Source organism: Opisthocomus hoazin, chromosome 6 (assembly GCF_030867145.1).
Source record: "Opisthocomus hoazin isolate bOpiHoa1 chromosome 6, bOpiHoa1.hap1, whole genome shotgun sequence".
In the NCBI taxonomy this organism is placed as follows: Eukaryota; Metazoa; Chordata; class Aves; order Opisthocomiformes; family Opisthocomidae; genus Opisthocomus; species Opisthocomus hoazin.
Window position 1 is genome coordinate 47,598,677 of NC_134419.1, and position 15,580 is coordinate 47,614,256.

The 15,580-nt window shown below is 40.3% G+C and overlaps 1 protein-coding gene across 1 annotated transcript in view; it reads left to right on the top strand.

Moving 5' to 3' along the window:
- The window catches only part of GLUD1 (glutamate dehydrogenase 1), a 30,516-nt gene extending 20,769 nt beyond the window's left edge, over window positions 1–9,747 (top strand). Inside the window, exons 7-13 of the mRNA XM_075423014.1 lie at window positions 1,328–1,465; window positions 2,420–2,557; window positions 2,682–2,762; window positions 3,626–3,749; window positions 4,999–5,090; window positions 7,378–7,440; window positions 8,079–9,747. Of these exons, the coding sequence (XP_075279129.1) occupies window positions 1,328–1,465; window positions 2,420–2,557; window positions 2,682–2,762; window positions 3,626–3,749; window positions 4,999–5,090; window positions 7,378–7,440; window positions 8,079–8,198 (756 nt within the window). The 3' untranslated portion in view covers window positions 8,199–9,747. The remainder of the gene's footprint in view (window positions 1–1,327; window positions 1,466–2,419; window positions 2,558–2,681; window positions 2,763–3,625; window positions 3,750–4,998; window positions 5,091–7,377; window positions 7,441–8,078) is intronic.
- The last annotated feature ends 5,833 nt before the right edge of the window (window positions 9,748–15,580 follow it).

A 15,580-nucleotide genomic window follows, 5' to 3' on the forward strand; every position in this document is an offset into this window, starting at 1 on the left:
TCTCAAACTTAAAAAACACTTTTCAAGCAACATAGGTGCCCTTTATTTTGGACTGTTTTTTATAAAACTGAACTTTCGATTGCAGTCTACAGGCACAAAGCCAAATATCCAGTCTTTATAAACATAGGCTGCAAAGAAAAGAGTGAAATACTGTTACAGGAGTTCTTCAACTAACAGGAGTTCAGCTTTGAACAGTATGTTAAATGGAGGATTTGAGGGATTGCTTTGTTTTGTTCTTTTTAGTACCAATGCACTGTAGTTAGAAATAGCAGAGTGACTGTAACTTCCGAGTTGTCCTCTAGTTAACCAGTAGGCTGAAACAAACGTCTCTGCCCTGCATGGACCCAGCAGCACACTCATCGCCCTGCAATTTGGCATTTTTGTGTCTGGCTAACCAACAGGCCCTTAAGCATAACTTAGACTGAAAATATGGCTACAAGAATAGCTGAAGATTTTTCTAGGAAAATGAGGATATAGCATTGCAAAGAGACCTAATGCATGACAAACTGTTGTATTGCTGTTTGCTTCTAATATATAAACAAAAATCCTAAGGAGAATTGGAACTGTGTAATACAGGAATTCAGTACTCAGCTTTTTTCCAGCATAGAATCTTACTACAAACTTTTGACATGGACTGTGTGACTTTTTGGTCTAGCATGCATGTTTCTTTACTTCCAAAGTGTTGAATAATGGCCTGGAGTTAGGTTTCCTACACCAGTCAGGATGTAAAAAATACTAACTAAATACAAGATTATCTAAGTTTAGATTTAGGCAATCTGTTTTGTACAGGACCACTTCAGAAATATATTAGAAGTTATCTAGTTTGAGTGTTTTGATGTGAGGAATTAATGATATCTTGTTTAATGCTGTCCATTGTGGGATGGACTTTACACTTGTAAGCCTTCCTTACCCACATTATATGAGAATGTTTCTTGGCCTGCAAATGTTAGCTGAATCTTTAAATAGTCATACAAAAATCCATGAATCCCTCGAAAACAGTGCCAGTTATAAAATAGATACCCATAAAGTTCCTATGTTGATAAATAGCGTAGTTTTGATGCTTTCATAGTGGCATTGATGCTTCCCTTCTGTATTTCGAGTATAAAAAATTTAGCACAACTGTACATTGCTGGCTGCAATGAGTAAATCTACAGTGGTATTCAGACTAGAATAGAATGCAGGTAGATTTATTCCATCTTTCCTATACACATCATCTAATACCAAGATATATGAATAGATGAAGAACTATTTAAAGCTATATAAGCCTTAGCATTAATCATCATTTTAGCTGAAGGGTTAACTATTCCCTTTCTCTTTCCACCTTCAGGGATTCGGTAACGTGGGCTTGCATTCTATGAGATACTTGCATCGTTTTGGAGCAAAATGCGTTGCTGTTGGAGAGTTTAATGGTTCTATCTGGAATCCTGATGGGATTGACCCAAAGGAACTAGAAGATTACAAATTGGTATGAAACTTAGCAGAATTATTTTCATTTTTGTCAGCTTTGCAAGCACATAAAATGACTGTAGACTGGTGTTAATTTGTGATTTTTAAATCATGCTGCAATTAGTACTTCGAAAATGGCTTAGGAACGTTGATTCTTCTGGCTTTCTCCTTATGCCCCATATGAATGCAGGTGGTTAACACTAACTGATCTTGTGGCCTTGGCTGTCTCTGCAGTTATAACATGGTACTTTTTTTACCCTTTGACCTGACTCTCAGAAAAATGCTTGCATGTGTACAGGCTAATTACTTTGGTTTCAGAATTGGAGTTCATGATTATTTTGCCTTTCTTATGACTAAACTAGGAAGGAAGTCTCAAGGAACCATGGCAAGGAGGTTCCTAAAGGATTCCTAACTGAGAATCACAAGCATATGGACATTTAAGACTTTGAAGTACACTTTTGCTGCTTCTTACCTGTTGGATGTTTCTGAAAAATTGAAAGCCTGTCTGGAACTGTGACTTGAATATGTAGTTTATAATGAAAACTGGATATGGTGTTTTTATTTCACTTTCAAAGTGAAGCAGTCTTGAGGGGACAGTTCACAGGCACTAAAATACGATCTACCAGTTAGAGTTTCTAAGGGGCTTAACTGAGGTGTCTTCTTTTATGTAGGGAGCATTTAAATGTCTTGATCGCCCCTTTCTCCAAAGAATGAAATACTCCAGAGCTCAAGTGGTTATCCATGTCTTTGGCCAGAGAGCAGTTACGCCTCAGTCATGGCAACTTGGACTGTGGTCCAAGCTTTGTAGTTTGCTTTTTATGCCTAAGCTAAATAAAGACAGGAATTACGTTATGTGCTGTCATTCTAGTACTGTTGCTTCTCTCTTCTTTCTTTTTTGAAAGTTAGAAGAAGGGAAGGAAGTCAAATGGGTACATGCACACTAAAAACACCCTGGTTTGTTTCCTTCAAACAGCAACATGGGACAATCATGGGCTTCCCTAAAGCGCAGAAACTTGATGGCAGTATTCTGGAAATAGACTGTGACATACTCATCCCTGCTGCCAGTGAGAAGCAGTTGACTAAGGCCAACGCTCACAATGTTAAAGCAAAAGTAAGTTGGAGGTTCAATTGCAAATGAAAAGTAGACAAGGCCTGTTTAAATACTCGTAGTCAATAATTAGTATGGGTGGAAACAAACATATACCTCTGAGTTACTCTGCTGTGATTCCTTTCAGATTATTGCTGAAGGTGCCAACGGGCCTACGACTCCTGAAGCTGACAAAATCTTCTTGGAGCGTAACATCATGGTTATCCCTGTAAGGTTCTATTGTGACCTTTGATTTTTCATTACAAGGGTAACATTTCTGTAAATTGTAGCAAGATGTTATTTACTGAAGGTTTTTGTTAATAGCAATTCATTCTTTTAAAGTGTTTTTTAACACCTGATGTCTGGGAAATGGGTGTCAATGTTCTGTAAGATTGATAGAAATTACTTAAAGATCAACTGTAAATGACTAAAGACAACTGTCACATGAAGGCTACATATTTGGAAGAGAGAATAATCCACAATCGATTCTTAAATCTGTAGTTTTGCATTGTGGAGTATTAGCTGACGTTTGCTCAATTAAGTAGTCCACTAAGCAAGGGAAGAAGGCAGAGTAAATACACTGGCCAATTTGTTTGTGAAGATTGTGTCTCTGGGTGATGCTCTGACAGAACTGTGTATCGTACATTGTATAAAGTAAATATTGCCTATAGTAATAATATGAAAGAATAAGATCTGTCTAGGTGTAGTGATATCCTCTTCCCATAGTAAGGGTGTCCTGATCAAGTGATACTGCTAGAAAGAGTGGCTGATCTTCAGCCTTTACTCTCTGAGATGGCCTAAGAATGCCTTAATTTTCTTGATTAAAAATTTGTGCTAAAATAAAAGTGGTCAGTCAAGCACACCTGAACTTCATGTATTCTAAAGTTGAGTTCTCTTCTAAATCAGTAGAAGAAATCCCTGGGCTGCAGAAGAGGGTGAGTGTTGTCATGTAGGAATAACAACTGGATTGTCTTCTGTACCGCAGTTCAAACTAATAATTTGTGCATAATACTTCTGCTTGCTTTTGCTTAATACTAGAGAGCTGTCTTTATCACATGGTCACAATTCAAGACACTTACTATTTCTGTGCAGGATCTCTACCTGAACGCTGGTGGTGTAACAGTATCCTACTTTGAGTGGCTGAAAAACTTGAACCACGTCAGCTATGGACGCTTGACTTTTAAGTATGAAAGGGATTCAAACTACCACTTACTCAGTAAGTGTTCGGTTCCACTTTTGCTGTTTAATTGATAGATTGTACTAGTAAGCACCAAAAGTGGGAGAAATGAATACAAAACAATTTTAAATTCACCTTAATTTCCCACAAGTCTATTACTGCTGCATACTGGACGAGTAGGAAAGATTTGATAGATTAACTGACTTGCAACTCTAATGACTTAAGTTAAATGCATACTTTATCACTTACCTTTTAATTTGTAAAGTGATACTTTCCTCAGCTTTGTGAAAATACTGAACTCAAACCACTTATGTGAAATATTTTCTACTTCTTAATAAACATCTTTCAGCTGTACACTTATTATGTGAGAAGTATTTAGCGTTCAAATGGATGACATTGTTCTGCATATACAACCATAGAGGATTTCTGTAAAGAGCAACAATATAATTTGTACAGACACTGTAAAAATCTGCTTATGGCCTACAGCTCCACTTAGGGCCATTCTGTACATCCCAGTTTCTGGACAAAAATACCAGTTACATGGAGAGAGGAAGCTTAATGGAGAAGAACTGCAGGATATTGCTCCATTTTAAACAATACCCTGTAGAACTTGACAAAACATATATCTGAATGTTTTTTAATGTAACCTTTTCTCATAAATGATACCTTTCAAGGTGCTTCTAAAGTGGTTGAGGGTTATGGCAATTCTAATTTAAATTCCTTTCTTAACTTCAGGATTGTGTCATCTGAAATACTCTGTGTTGGTGCTTAGGAAAGCTTACTAATTAAATCACAAGAACTAAGATGAAATAAATATCAATTCAAAATACTGAAGCACTTCTCTTGTCTTAAGGAAAAAAAACCTAAAATTCCACATTAGGCTTTTTTCTTAGCAAGCAGTGCATATGCAAAGTGCAGTAGGAGACAATTCATTGCTTTAACTTCAGGAAATACTTTGATGGTATTCATTGAGTTAGAAAAGTTAATCTGGATTGCTCTGTCAGCTTTATGAGTTTAGCAATGTGCGATCAGTAAATCCAGTTGCTTGCTGTGTGACTGTACTTTAGCAATACTGCTGCTAGTGTTGGAAACATTCGCCTATAAAAACAGATAAATTAACATCTTTCCTTTTTCTTAGAAAACAAAAATAGGATCCCTTTGCCCCCAGCCCCTATAGTCTGCATTTCATGCCATTGAATCCTGACAGTCCTGGGGTGAGCTCCTTTGCAAGGGAACACATTCCTTTCCTTGTCTCAGTTACCTTGCCTCTGCTTTTTTTCCTTTCTAGTGTCTGTCCAGGAAAGCTTGGAAAGAAAATTTGGGAAACACGGTGGAACTATTCCAGTGGTGCCTACAGCAGAATTTCAGGATAGGATATCGGTAAGTAGCTGCTGTTTGGGGTTTTTTTTTTACTGTTACTGTGGCTGTATTCTGATATTATAATGACAATGTAAATTTTACCATTGTAGCTATTACAGAGGTTTTTGCCCCAAGCAAGGCATTAGTCATAGTTAGCCTGATAGTCAAACGAATAACGCAAGCAAATGATCTGAACTGCTTAAGAATACTGGAAGTAAGCTATTTTTAATCTCTTTTACTTGACCCCCTGCAAAATGCCTCCAATATTGTTAAAAAGCTACAGTTTTAATGCAGATACGTATTGTATTTGTAACTACTGTTAGAATGGATATTGCCACTCATCTAGGGGAGTTTTTGAAAGCAACAGACTATCTCCGTTATTTAGACAAACTATGTGAGGGGTTTTTTTTTACCAGGGAGGGAACAGGGAATGATTCTTTTTGCAGGCCAGTAAGGAAAACTTGAAACCCTGTGTTTTTTCCTGATGCTTTTGTTTGCTATGAAATACTAGATATTTTTGCTGGCTAACCTGATAAATACATAGATTCCATATTTTCTTTGAACCCTAGCTATCAAAGTCTATGGAGCTTTTGTAGTGGGAAATATTGCCTCAAACGTTACCAGAATTTGTTTTGGATGTCTTGTTGAAATAGTTTGCCTAGATTTCCAGACAGCTTTCAACAAGATCCCACACCACAGACAGTTTGGTACACTGTTTCTGTAACTCCAGGATAATACAGACAAGAGCTGACTGAAAAATTGTAGAATGTTCTTCTAAGACTTAATCAATGAGTAAAGAAATGTCAAGTAAAATTCATTATTATCTAATGTGTAGCAATACATGGTGGGGAAATTTTCATGTAAAATGATGGGTTGTGAGCTCATCTATTTGCATTCAAATTGAAGATCTGGAGATAATGACAAAATATAAGCTTAGAAATCCACAGTAATCAAAAAGCAAATCCAGGGTTAGAGATAGTTCTGAAGGGAAAAGAATAAGACTGACTCATGATGCCACAATATAAACCTGGAGCGTGTCTGCCTTCTGAGTACTGCACACAGGTTAGGCCTCTATCTTCAAACATTATAGATGTGGAAAAAGTTCAGAGAAAGATCACAAGAATAATCAAAAGCTGCTCATACATGGAACAAAAAAACTTAACCTAGGTCCTGTTGGCTTGAAGTAGTCCTGGGGTGGAGGCAGTAATCTGAGTGATGTGAAAATGGATGGGCAAGGATAGATTGTTCACTGGAAGGAAGGGTGAAGGAGAACGAGGCGCTGTCAAACAAAACCAATGGAGTGAGGAGCAGAATGAAGAACGGGGATGGTTCCTAGCACAGCAGGTGGTTGGGATGTGGAATACCCTCCCAAGGGATGTATGGAAGCTAAAAGGGGTGGCCGGTTTGTTTTTTAAGACAAGTTCAGGAGGAGATGAGACAAATGATTGGGGGAAACAATCCAGTGAGCTGTGAAAAACATTAAGCCATGCTTTGCCGGGAAGAAATTGGGGGAAATGCACATAAATTTGGGCAACTATCAGACTTTAGCCTGATCCAGTACGATGCTAGCATTTTCGTAAATACTAGGCTGAATGAACAGCGTGGTAGAAAAGTTCTGTGGCTTCAGGTGATTGCTGTGATCTCTTAAACACAAGCCATAGAAACTGGCCTAGTAATTTCTATGTCCAACCCAAATTGGTATTTAAGGAAAAGCATGTATTTTGTGAAGCCAGGTCTCAAGTTACTCGTAAGTTACAACAGTCAGGACGATGGAACATTGAAGCTGATAGCCTGAATTAGGATGAACGAGTTTCTTCAATTATTTATTGTTTTGCGTATTTAAATTTTAATGGGAACAAAGTTATTGTGGAGTTGGCTCAGGGCTAATACAGTGTTGAGTATGGGAACTGGGGATCCATGCCCTTCCTAAAACCTGGCAGTCTTCAAAAACAATTGGAAATAGTTTCTACAGGTTATTAACTATTGGGAGCTTTTTGGTTTAACATTTACTGTGTGCTTTGAAGGCTGAGAACAGTAGTTACAACATCAATAAACAATGTTAGCATCATGCATCTAGAAGCTAAGCATATAAAAGACTCCAGTGCTTACATCTGAGGTTTTATGAATTGATCATAATTAGCTCTTCAAGTAACACAGTAAAGGCAATTTAGTTTCTTACATCAGTCATTAGAAGAAAATGAGCAAGCTTCAGTAATTAGGGGAATCCAATGTGTCATTGTCTTTAATATATGACTAGTACCTTTTTGTGGTTTGAATTAAACTCAGATTTCATTTCCTGTTTTTGCAGGGTGCATCTGAGAAAGACATTGTCCACTCTGGGTTGGCTTATACAATGGAGCGTTCTGCCCGGGTAAATACTGCATTAGTAAATGTACTTATAGGGAAAAGAACTTGTATGGCTTTGCAACAGTTTTTAAATATGTGGTACCTAATTTTTTTGCAATTAAAGGAGTAGATAAACAGTCTGTGATAATGGAAGTCACTGTGAGTATAAGGTATTTCTGCTCTGTGCAGGGATGGCCAACTCTAACAGAGTATAGTAAACATTAGAGAGTAATACATGAAATCAGGAAGTATTTTCTACTCGAAACTGTAGTAATTAAACTTTTTAGTTGTCCTCTTGTATCTTACTAATCTGGGACACATACCTAAGTTCTTCACCTTGCAGTTTTAGATTAATCCCTTTATACAGTATTTTTAATTAGTGGGGCAAAGACTACTCGAGACATCTTGTCTCTCCCTGTGTCTGAGGTACATGTGGATCTGAGACCTGAGAAGGGGCAAGAGAGTAATCCTGGAAAGAGTTTCTTCTCTTTCAGGTCTCAGTTGTAAGGGGAATCAAGAATTTGAGACTTGATCCTCAAAGGATCTGAGCTCTGGTACAGATCTAGCAGCTCTTATACTCCTAACTTAGATCCTCTAAGCAAAAACTAGTGTAGTTCCTATGGAGAAACTTGCAGAAATCACATGTAACCTTTTCTGTTTCAGCAAATCATGCGTACTGCCATGAAGTACAACTTGGGTCTGGACCTGAGGACAGCTGCCTATGTCAATGCAATTGAGAAAGTCTTCAAAGTGTACAATGAGGCTGGCCTGACCTTTACATAAATAGGCCATTACCGCTCCTTACTGTATCCCATCCCTTTCGCCATTAATGTACCCTCTTCTTGAAAAAGCTTATCACAAGTTTACATGTAACCACAAAATTTTCTTTTCTTCTGACATTATAGTGGATTCTATTCTCAATTAGTTTCAGTCCAAACTAGTCTTTTTTACAATAAAAATCCATGGATTAGGAAATTGTATACAAGTATGTATCTGAAGATAACAGTTCATCTGCGCTTGTGGGGGCCATTCTGGGTATTTCACCTACAAAACAAAATGGTACACTTTGTTTGAAAGAGTGGTATTGCCACCTGAGCCACTTCTCAGACTTCAGATCAGATACTGTACGAGATGAGCACTTAGCTCATTATTACTTCATGCACTTTTGTTTAAAGATGTAATTTTGGCTTTGGCACTTTCAGTAAGGCCTTGTATGATCAATGCTGTGGCATTGTCAAAGGAGGAATGGGCCTCCAGCAGGGATTAACTTTGATAGGAGTCTAATTTTTATTTGTACTAAAGCTTCAGGCCTGATTCTCTTTAGGCAATGTTTTTTCTTTAACTGTGCTGCTGTTATAGGACTACCTTTTATTGCTTTTTCAAGCTAGCTTGACTATCACCATGAAGTATGTAGCGGTGACAGACTAATATTTTTATAAGCTGAAATTACTGAGCAACTCTAGTTATGTTTTTAATCAAGTATCTACATAACTATCTGACTGTAGGTTGTTTCATTTTTTTTTTAAAAAGGGATAATCTGAATTTGGGAAGCAATCGTACTTAGGTTTTTTGGAATTCTTTTTCAGTCTTTTCATTTTCGAGGCTTTCTGAAAATTAGAATCTGCCTCAGTGAACAACTAAGGTGAAACTGAACCCAGAAATCGCTGGCCAAACTACAGAGGAGCTAGAATGCTGCTAGAAACTTAATCTACTGTCTTAACCACATACAGCCTTTGTTGTTGTTGTTATCAGGAGGTCTTGAAATTTTTGAACATACCAGAGTACAACAAAATGGACCTCAACACAATATTGGATCAAGCACAGTTTTTAAAGCGTAAGGCTTTTATCCAGTGGAGTCCCCTTGAAGCGCCAGATGTTATTTATGTAATAAATATGAATGTTTTTTTTAAAAGACCACTGGTCCCTCCCAGAAACACATTCTTTTTTTCTAACTAACTACTTTGTAACCGCATGACATAACCTGGAGAGAAGAGCAGTTATTAAAAAAAGTTGACCTTTCCAAACCTACTATGCTGGTGTATTACTGTTTTCTATTTCATGCAATAGCTTTCGGTAGTTACCAATCAATCTATGAATCTTCACAGCACACTTGTTTGTTCGTTACGTCCCTACTGATACAATAATGTCTCAGAGTTATCCTAAGGGGCTCATTAATACAGATCTCTGTCTCTTGAACTTGCCTGTCAGCAAGACTTTTGAAGTTGGATATATTTGGTAAATCATTTCAGGTCTTTATTGTGTCCTCTCAAGGTTGTGTGAAGAACTATTCTAGTAGTTCGCATGGAGCAATAAACCTGTGTGATGTATTTAATTAGTGGCTTACTCCATCATATACGCCAATGTCTGGGGTTATAAAAGTATTACATATCACTTAAGCGCAGTATATATATACTGGCATTTATATGGAAAAAAAAGAACCCTTTGAGTGTGAAAGAATTACTGTGATCAAGGTGTGGATCTCTAAATAGAAGATCTGTATCCTGGATCATTTTTCAGTGCAGTTTTTATGTAAACATTTATTAGATAGTAAAATTAAACTAAGATTTTAACAATTCAACTTTGACAAATTGTGACCTATTTCCACCAAAACCTGGAAGGTTAAAAACTCTCTTTCTTTTTTCAGTAATATAACTATTTGTTTGAATCTTAAAAACAGAGTTGCATTATCTGGCAGTAAAGTTGTTGAAAGCAAAGTGCAGAAGCAGTGAAGAGACTTGTCTACTGTTCTCCCTCCCCTCCACATCTGCTCTCCAGCTAGTAAAGCACCTCTGGTTTGGCTGTGCAGACTTGGAAAATGGGAACCTTTCAGCGTTGGAGCACATGGAAAGCTGGCATAGCTAGCTATACTGTAATCTCTCCTACCTCCTACCTGCTCTGAAGGGGAAAAAAAAGCCAAAAGCTGCACAATGCCCAATTTCCCCAATTCATTGGAATCTGACATGCTTGTACACCTACACGTTAATGCTTCTTTTCTCAGGATGCCTTGAAAGAATGCAGACCTACCACAAAGTATGATTTTACCAAACCCAGAGATAAGCCCTTAAAGGTGACTTGATTTCACCTCAGCTAACTTTATTGCAGTAATTACTGACCTCATGTTAACGAAGAGAGACGGACCTGCAGGGCACAAATCAGAGCATATCCAAAGGCTGGTATAAAGAGAACTTGGGATACTTTAAATGAAAGAGTTAAGATTCTTGAGGGGGTTGATGCTTGTAGTCTACCTGAAGATTACAGCACATCAACTGATTTGCCCTTTGCTTGTTGCTGAACACAGGAACCAAACTGTCAGTGAATCCAGACTTCTTGTGACAGATAGCTGGTTCTGAAATGGCCTTGTACATTGAAGCACTGGTGCTAAGCGTTGTTGAGTTCAGTCCTAATGTGATAAGACAGTTAAGAAAAAAGTAAAATTACCTGTTCCTCATCACGTTTTGTAGCACATACCTCTCAAGAGCTGGCAACAGCAGAGAGGAGACACTGGTGGTTTTACACAGTTGCTGTGAGTTAATGTGGATTTAGAGGCTGGCTCTGGTGTTAGCAGCTCTAGCCTTTTCCTGGCCCCTGGCCACAGCTGAAGAAAGCAGTCCCTCTCTGGGGTGTAGGTCATAAATATAACCCTACTGGGTTGGGCTTTGTTTTTTTTTTTAACTTCAGTTAGGTGTTAGACCAGACTTCTTGGGGAATGCTCCGCTCCTTACACATACACAAGTTTTATCTTTCAGCTAACAACATTCTCACTGCTTATATTCACTTGCATACCACTAGACATCCACCAAGAAACTTGCTAGGACATTTGGTAGAGCGCCAGTGAATACCTGAAGTCAGATTTAAGCACAGATTTTAATCTGCTCTGAACTACACCTACTACCTAGAGCGAAACGCATCCTTGCTATAGTGGGTATTTGTAATCTCTCATGCAGTATTAAGTGCTGATTATGTAGACAGTTTGTGTTTGGCTCAGTAAGTACTCTGAAGCTGCGAGTGAATTTCCCATGAATGACAACTACAGTGTTTGGGGTTACATGCCACCTGCAAACTACTAAATGCAAAAATATCTCTGTCATACAGAAGAGCAAGTAGAACAATCACTTTTCACCCCAGCAAAGAACTCAGACCTACACCTGCTTTCATTGATGGCAACTGTCTCCGTCAGGAAGGAGTGTTGGAGCAATGGTAACTCCTGGTGTGATTTTAAGACACCAAGTAAGTGACCTCTAAATTACTCTCTTAGTAAGCAGCGAGTCCATAATAAGCAGATTCCTTACTCATTGCAGTAGGAAGTCATTTTTTCCCTCCTGTGTGTTTGACAGGAGCCCCGCAAGTGTGGTAAATTACTCCGTTGCCTCACCGTGCGCTGCACTGCACGTCAGTACTTTGCTGCGCAGAGCTGCTGAGCTGGTACCAATGACCCAGCTCAGGCAGTGTTCAGCAGTTCAGTAGAGAGCCGCGCGTTCTGCTGTTAGCATTACTTGGAGCCCCACAATGCTCCTTTGCAGCAGTTATGTACACCTTCAACACGGTAGCTAATCGCCATTCTACAGAGAAGACCAGCAGTACGACAGTCAGGGAAGCGTGCAGGTGCTGACCTCGTCTTGTCACCGCTGTTTAGGTGCTCAGCTTGTGCGACTTGCACACACACGATCACGACTTACCCTCGGTGACAGAATGGGAAAGAGACCAAATCTCAAGCCCTTGGCTTCACCCTGTGCCCACTCCGAGCCATCCCTTAGCTCGTCAAAAACCACGGTGTTTGTCTGCTTTAATAGCATAGCACAGCTTTAGCTGTCTGTCCTGTGAAGTAATCCAGTCTTGCTAGAGCGGTGATTGTAAATGTTTCTTTGATTTGTGTAACCAAAGGATTCCCAAGGAACACACGCAAGACAGGTAGATTTTCTTTATTTAAGAGTACATGTAATAGAAACTTGTTTACAAAAATTTCAATGGTGTTACACTTTTATCTTCATTGTCCAAAGCTTTTGCCCCATGAAGTTGCTTGATTCGCTACATTTTTTACAGCTTTTTCACCGGTTTCAGCAACCTTGTAGACTTCATCAAGAGCTTTTAAAACAGAAAAACAAAGGTAACTGTACCATCACTGCCACACTTTTCCCTTTCCCACGCGGTGTGGGACAAGGAGCAAGGCAGGGTTGGGGGACCTATCTGGGATTTCACTGGTGTGACATTACTGAAATAAAGAGAAATGTTGCCGTACCTTTCTGACCAGCATCCTTAGCCTGTTCTACCACTTGCTGCACAGTCTGGCCCACCGCGTTAACTGGAATTAGGGGGAAAAATGAGTGTAAATTGAGCAGTCTTTACCCTTTGCCTAAATTCAGTAATCACATTTTACGAGGGTTCGCTAAATGTTTCAGGGCTAGAAGATGAAAAATTATTCTTTAAGGATTCTTTAAGGATGGCACCCTGGTCTGGTGGGAGAGAGATGCTATTAGGAAGCTGGCTGTAGTTCCCCACCTTATCATGTGTGTTGATACAGGTGAAGATTATACAGGTTACAATCTGTGTCACCTACAGTGTCAGAAAACAAACCCTAGTAGAGAATCAGGTGCAATAAAACCTTTCTTTTTACTGCGCCTGGCTAGGATCTGCAGAGAGCAGGCTTGGGCAGTGCGCTTGGTAAAGATTCACCCACCAACTGCATAAAGCCTGATGCTTGCTGTCTGAAGCAGCATGCTGTAAGAGCAGCACATCAAAATTTAGTGAACAAACTAATACTTCCTCTTGCAGCTAGAGAAAATTTTATTCCATAAGAGACCAGACTAGTTTTAAAGGCATGAAATTGTTGTTCAGATGTGAAGAGCAAGAGGAGGCGTTGTGTTCAAGTGGAGGAACTGCAGCCTAGAAGACAGTGATAAATATTTGGATGATCGGCCTCCAATAGCTAGGATCAGGGAAGTCTTACTCACTAGAGTCAAATGAAAGTTTGGGGCAAATGGTCTTCAGTTGAACCTGTATTTGTTTTATTCCCCCTGGCTCCAGACAGCACCTTTTAAAAAGCGTGGATGTGTTGTGTGCAACAGACCCTGGAGGGGGGCTGACCAAGCCAGGTTCCTCACAGACGTTGCATGGAGGAGACGTGCAGAGGGGAGGAACGACATTTCAGTGGACTGGGAGCGTCTTAAACTTCAAAGATCTCCAGGCTTGGATTGAATGTCTCTTCAACAGTAGTTGTTTCGTGAAGTGTCTTGTAAAAATGAGTGACCTATTTGACCTTGGGTTGTAGGACACTTTCTACTGCTTAAAAGCCATACTAATTACCATCAAGTGTCATCATTTGGTGCAGTTTCCTAACACAAATGAGGTACAAGCTGTGGCTAAGGAAAATGCTTCCTGTCACAATCTTGGGTCACAGCGGGGTTTGCGGCTCCTTTCAGGACCCATGGGGTGGGGTAGGTGCTACTTTTAGGTACTTGCAAAGCCCTGTTGTGCCACTCTGCACTTAGCAATGGCTCATGGGACTGCGCCTTCGGGGCATGTGCAGGCACAACAGAACTAGTTCAGAGACAAGGTAAGTAGTAGTTGGACAGCCATGTTCTAGTTAAAAATTAGCATAAAATCCCCTTTGTTTTCATTTAAATGGGCATTTGGAGGGTACCTCTATTTGTAATACTCCCAGGAGTGGGTGCACTGCTGATACTGATGTGACATGAGTCCAGCATCACATGCTGTGTATTTACTGCCCATCATCGAGGTACACGCTGGCAGCACAGAAAAAAGCAGCCAAAGTCAGGCCAGTGCCTGGGAGCACCCGTTGTTGTTCCAGGATCCAGCTCCAGCTGGAAGGGCTGTGCTGTGGCACAGGACCCGCTGGGGAGATGTGTGCAGGGCAAAGGGCTTCAGTCCACTGGTGTCTGAAGAACTGGCCCAGCTTCAAGTGCTTGGGGCAGAAGAGGAAGCACTACTGCTACTATTTAAAAAACTTTGCTCTTCGAGTTTGTTGACTCCTAGACGCGCAGTTCTATCAGCTGAACTTTGAGATTGCTACTCAGCTCCTTCAAGGTGACAAATACCACTTCTAAACCATCCACATCAGTCTTCTAGGATAGGAAGCCATAGATAATGTTTCCACAACGTTAAAAAACTTAGAAACTTCAAAAAAACCTCCAGAAATATGCATTTCTAGGGCTGTACAGCAAAAGCAAAATGAAGAAATCCTCATCTGAAAACAAGAATTGATGGTTACCCTCCTTTTGCCCACATCCTGGTATTTCTCTTCAATGCTTCAGAATAAAACTAGTTGGTTTAAGAATCAGCTGTGGAAAAGGGGGCAGTGGGTGCGGGATTACGCATCTCATCTTCCCAGCAAGTTGAACCAAGGAGAGGTGGTAAAGAAGTAGCACTTGCTTCACTGGGCACATAGCCTGCAGGGTGATATTTCTACTGCATTTCAAGTCACAGACAAAATGTCTGGTTTCAAGAGTTTATGTAAATGTCGTGTAAAGAAAGATGAAACAGTTTCCACTGCTCATATGTCATACTAAGCACAAACATTTCAGGAATCGCACCAGTGTGGATCTCTGCGGTGAAGCTTCATGACCAATGGCTCATCCAAGCAGCACGCTATTTAAATTCGGGGCCAGCTCTGCGAGCTTCCCCAGAGCGCTGAACCTGCCCGAGGTGCCCGGAGCCCCTGCAGCACCACCGTGGCTATCGGCAGGGTGAGCGACTGCAACACCGGTGGGGCTGGAGCACTGACAGCAGAGCGGAGCCGACTTAACTGATGCATTTGTGCAGCACTGAGCAGCTCAGAGACCTCAGAGCTCCACGAAACTAATGCACCAGGCTATTACAAAACTCGTATTTATAGTGGCTGTTCACGTTAGGGAACAAAGCCCTAAATAAGCAGCCTTGCCTCCCCTCTTGGCTTTCCACTGTCCTCTCTTCCGTGCATCATTTAGACACCCACGCAGTGAAAGCCAGAGCGGGACAAGTTGTGGGAAACCAGTAGTTAGTATCAGTCCTTCATTTACTACAGTGTTAGAGGGTTTGGAGACTACGGGACATACCGACCGCACCCTTGGGGGCAGCATCTATAGAGCCCACGCCTCAGAGACAGCTTTGCTCCCAGTTGCCAGGGTGGGAGCAGGGCCTGTACTTTAACACCTAAGGCACAGGAGGAGGGA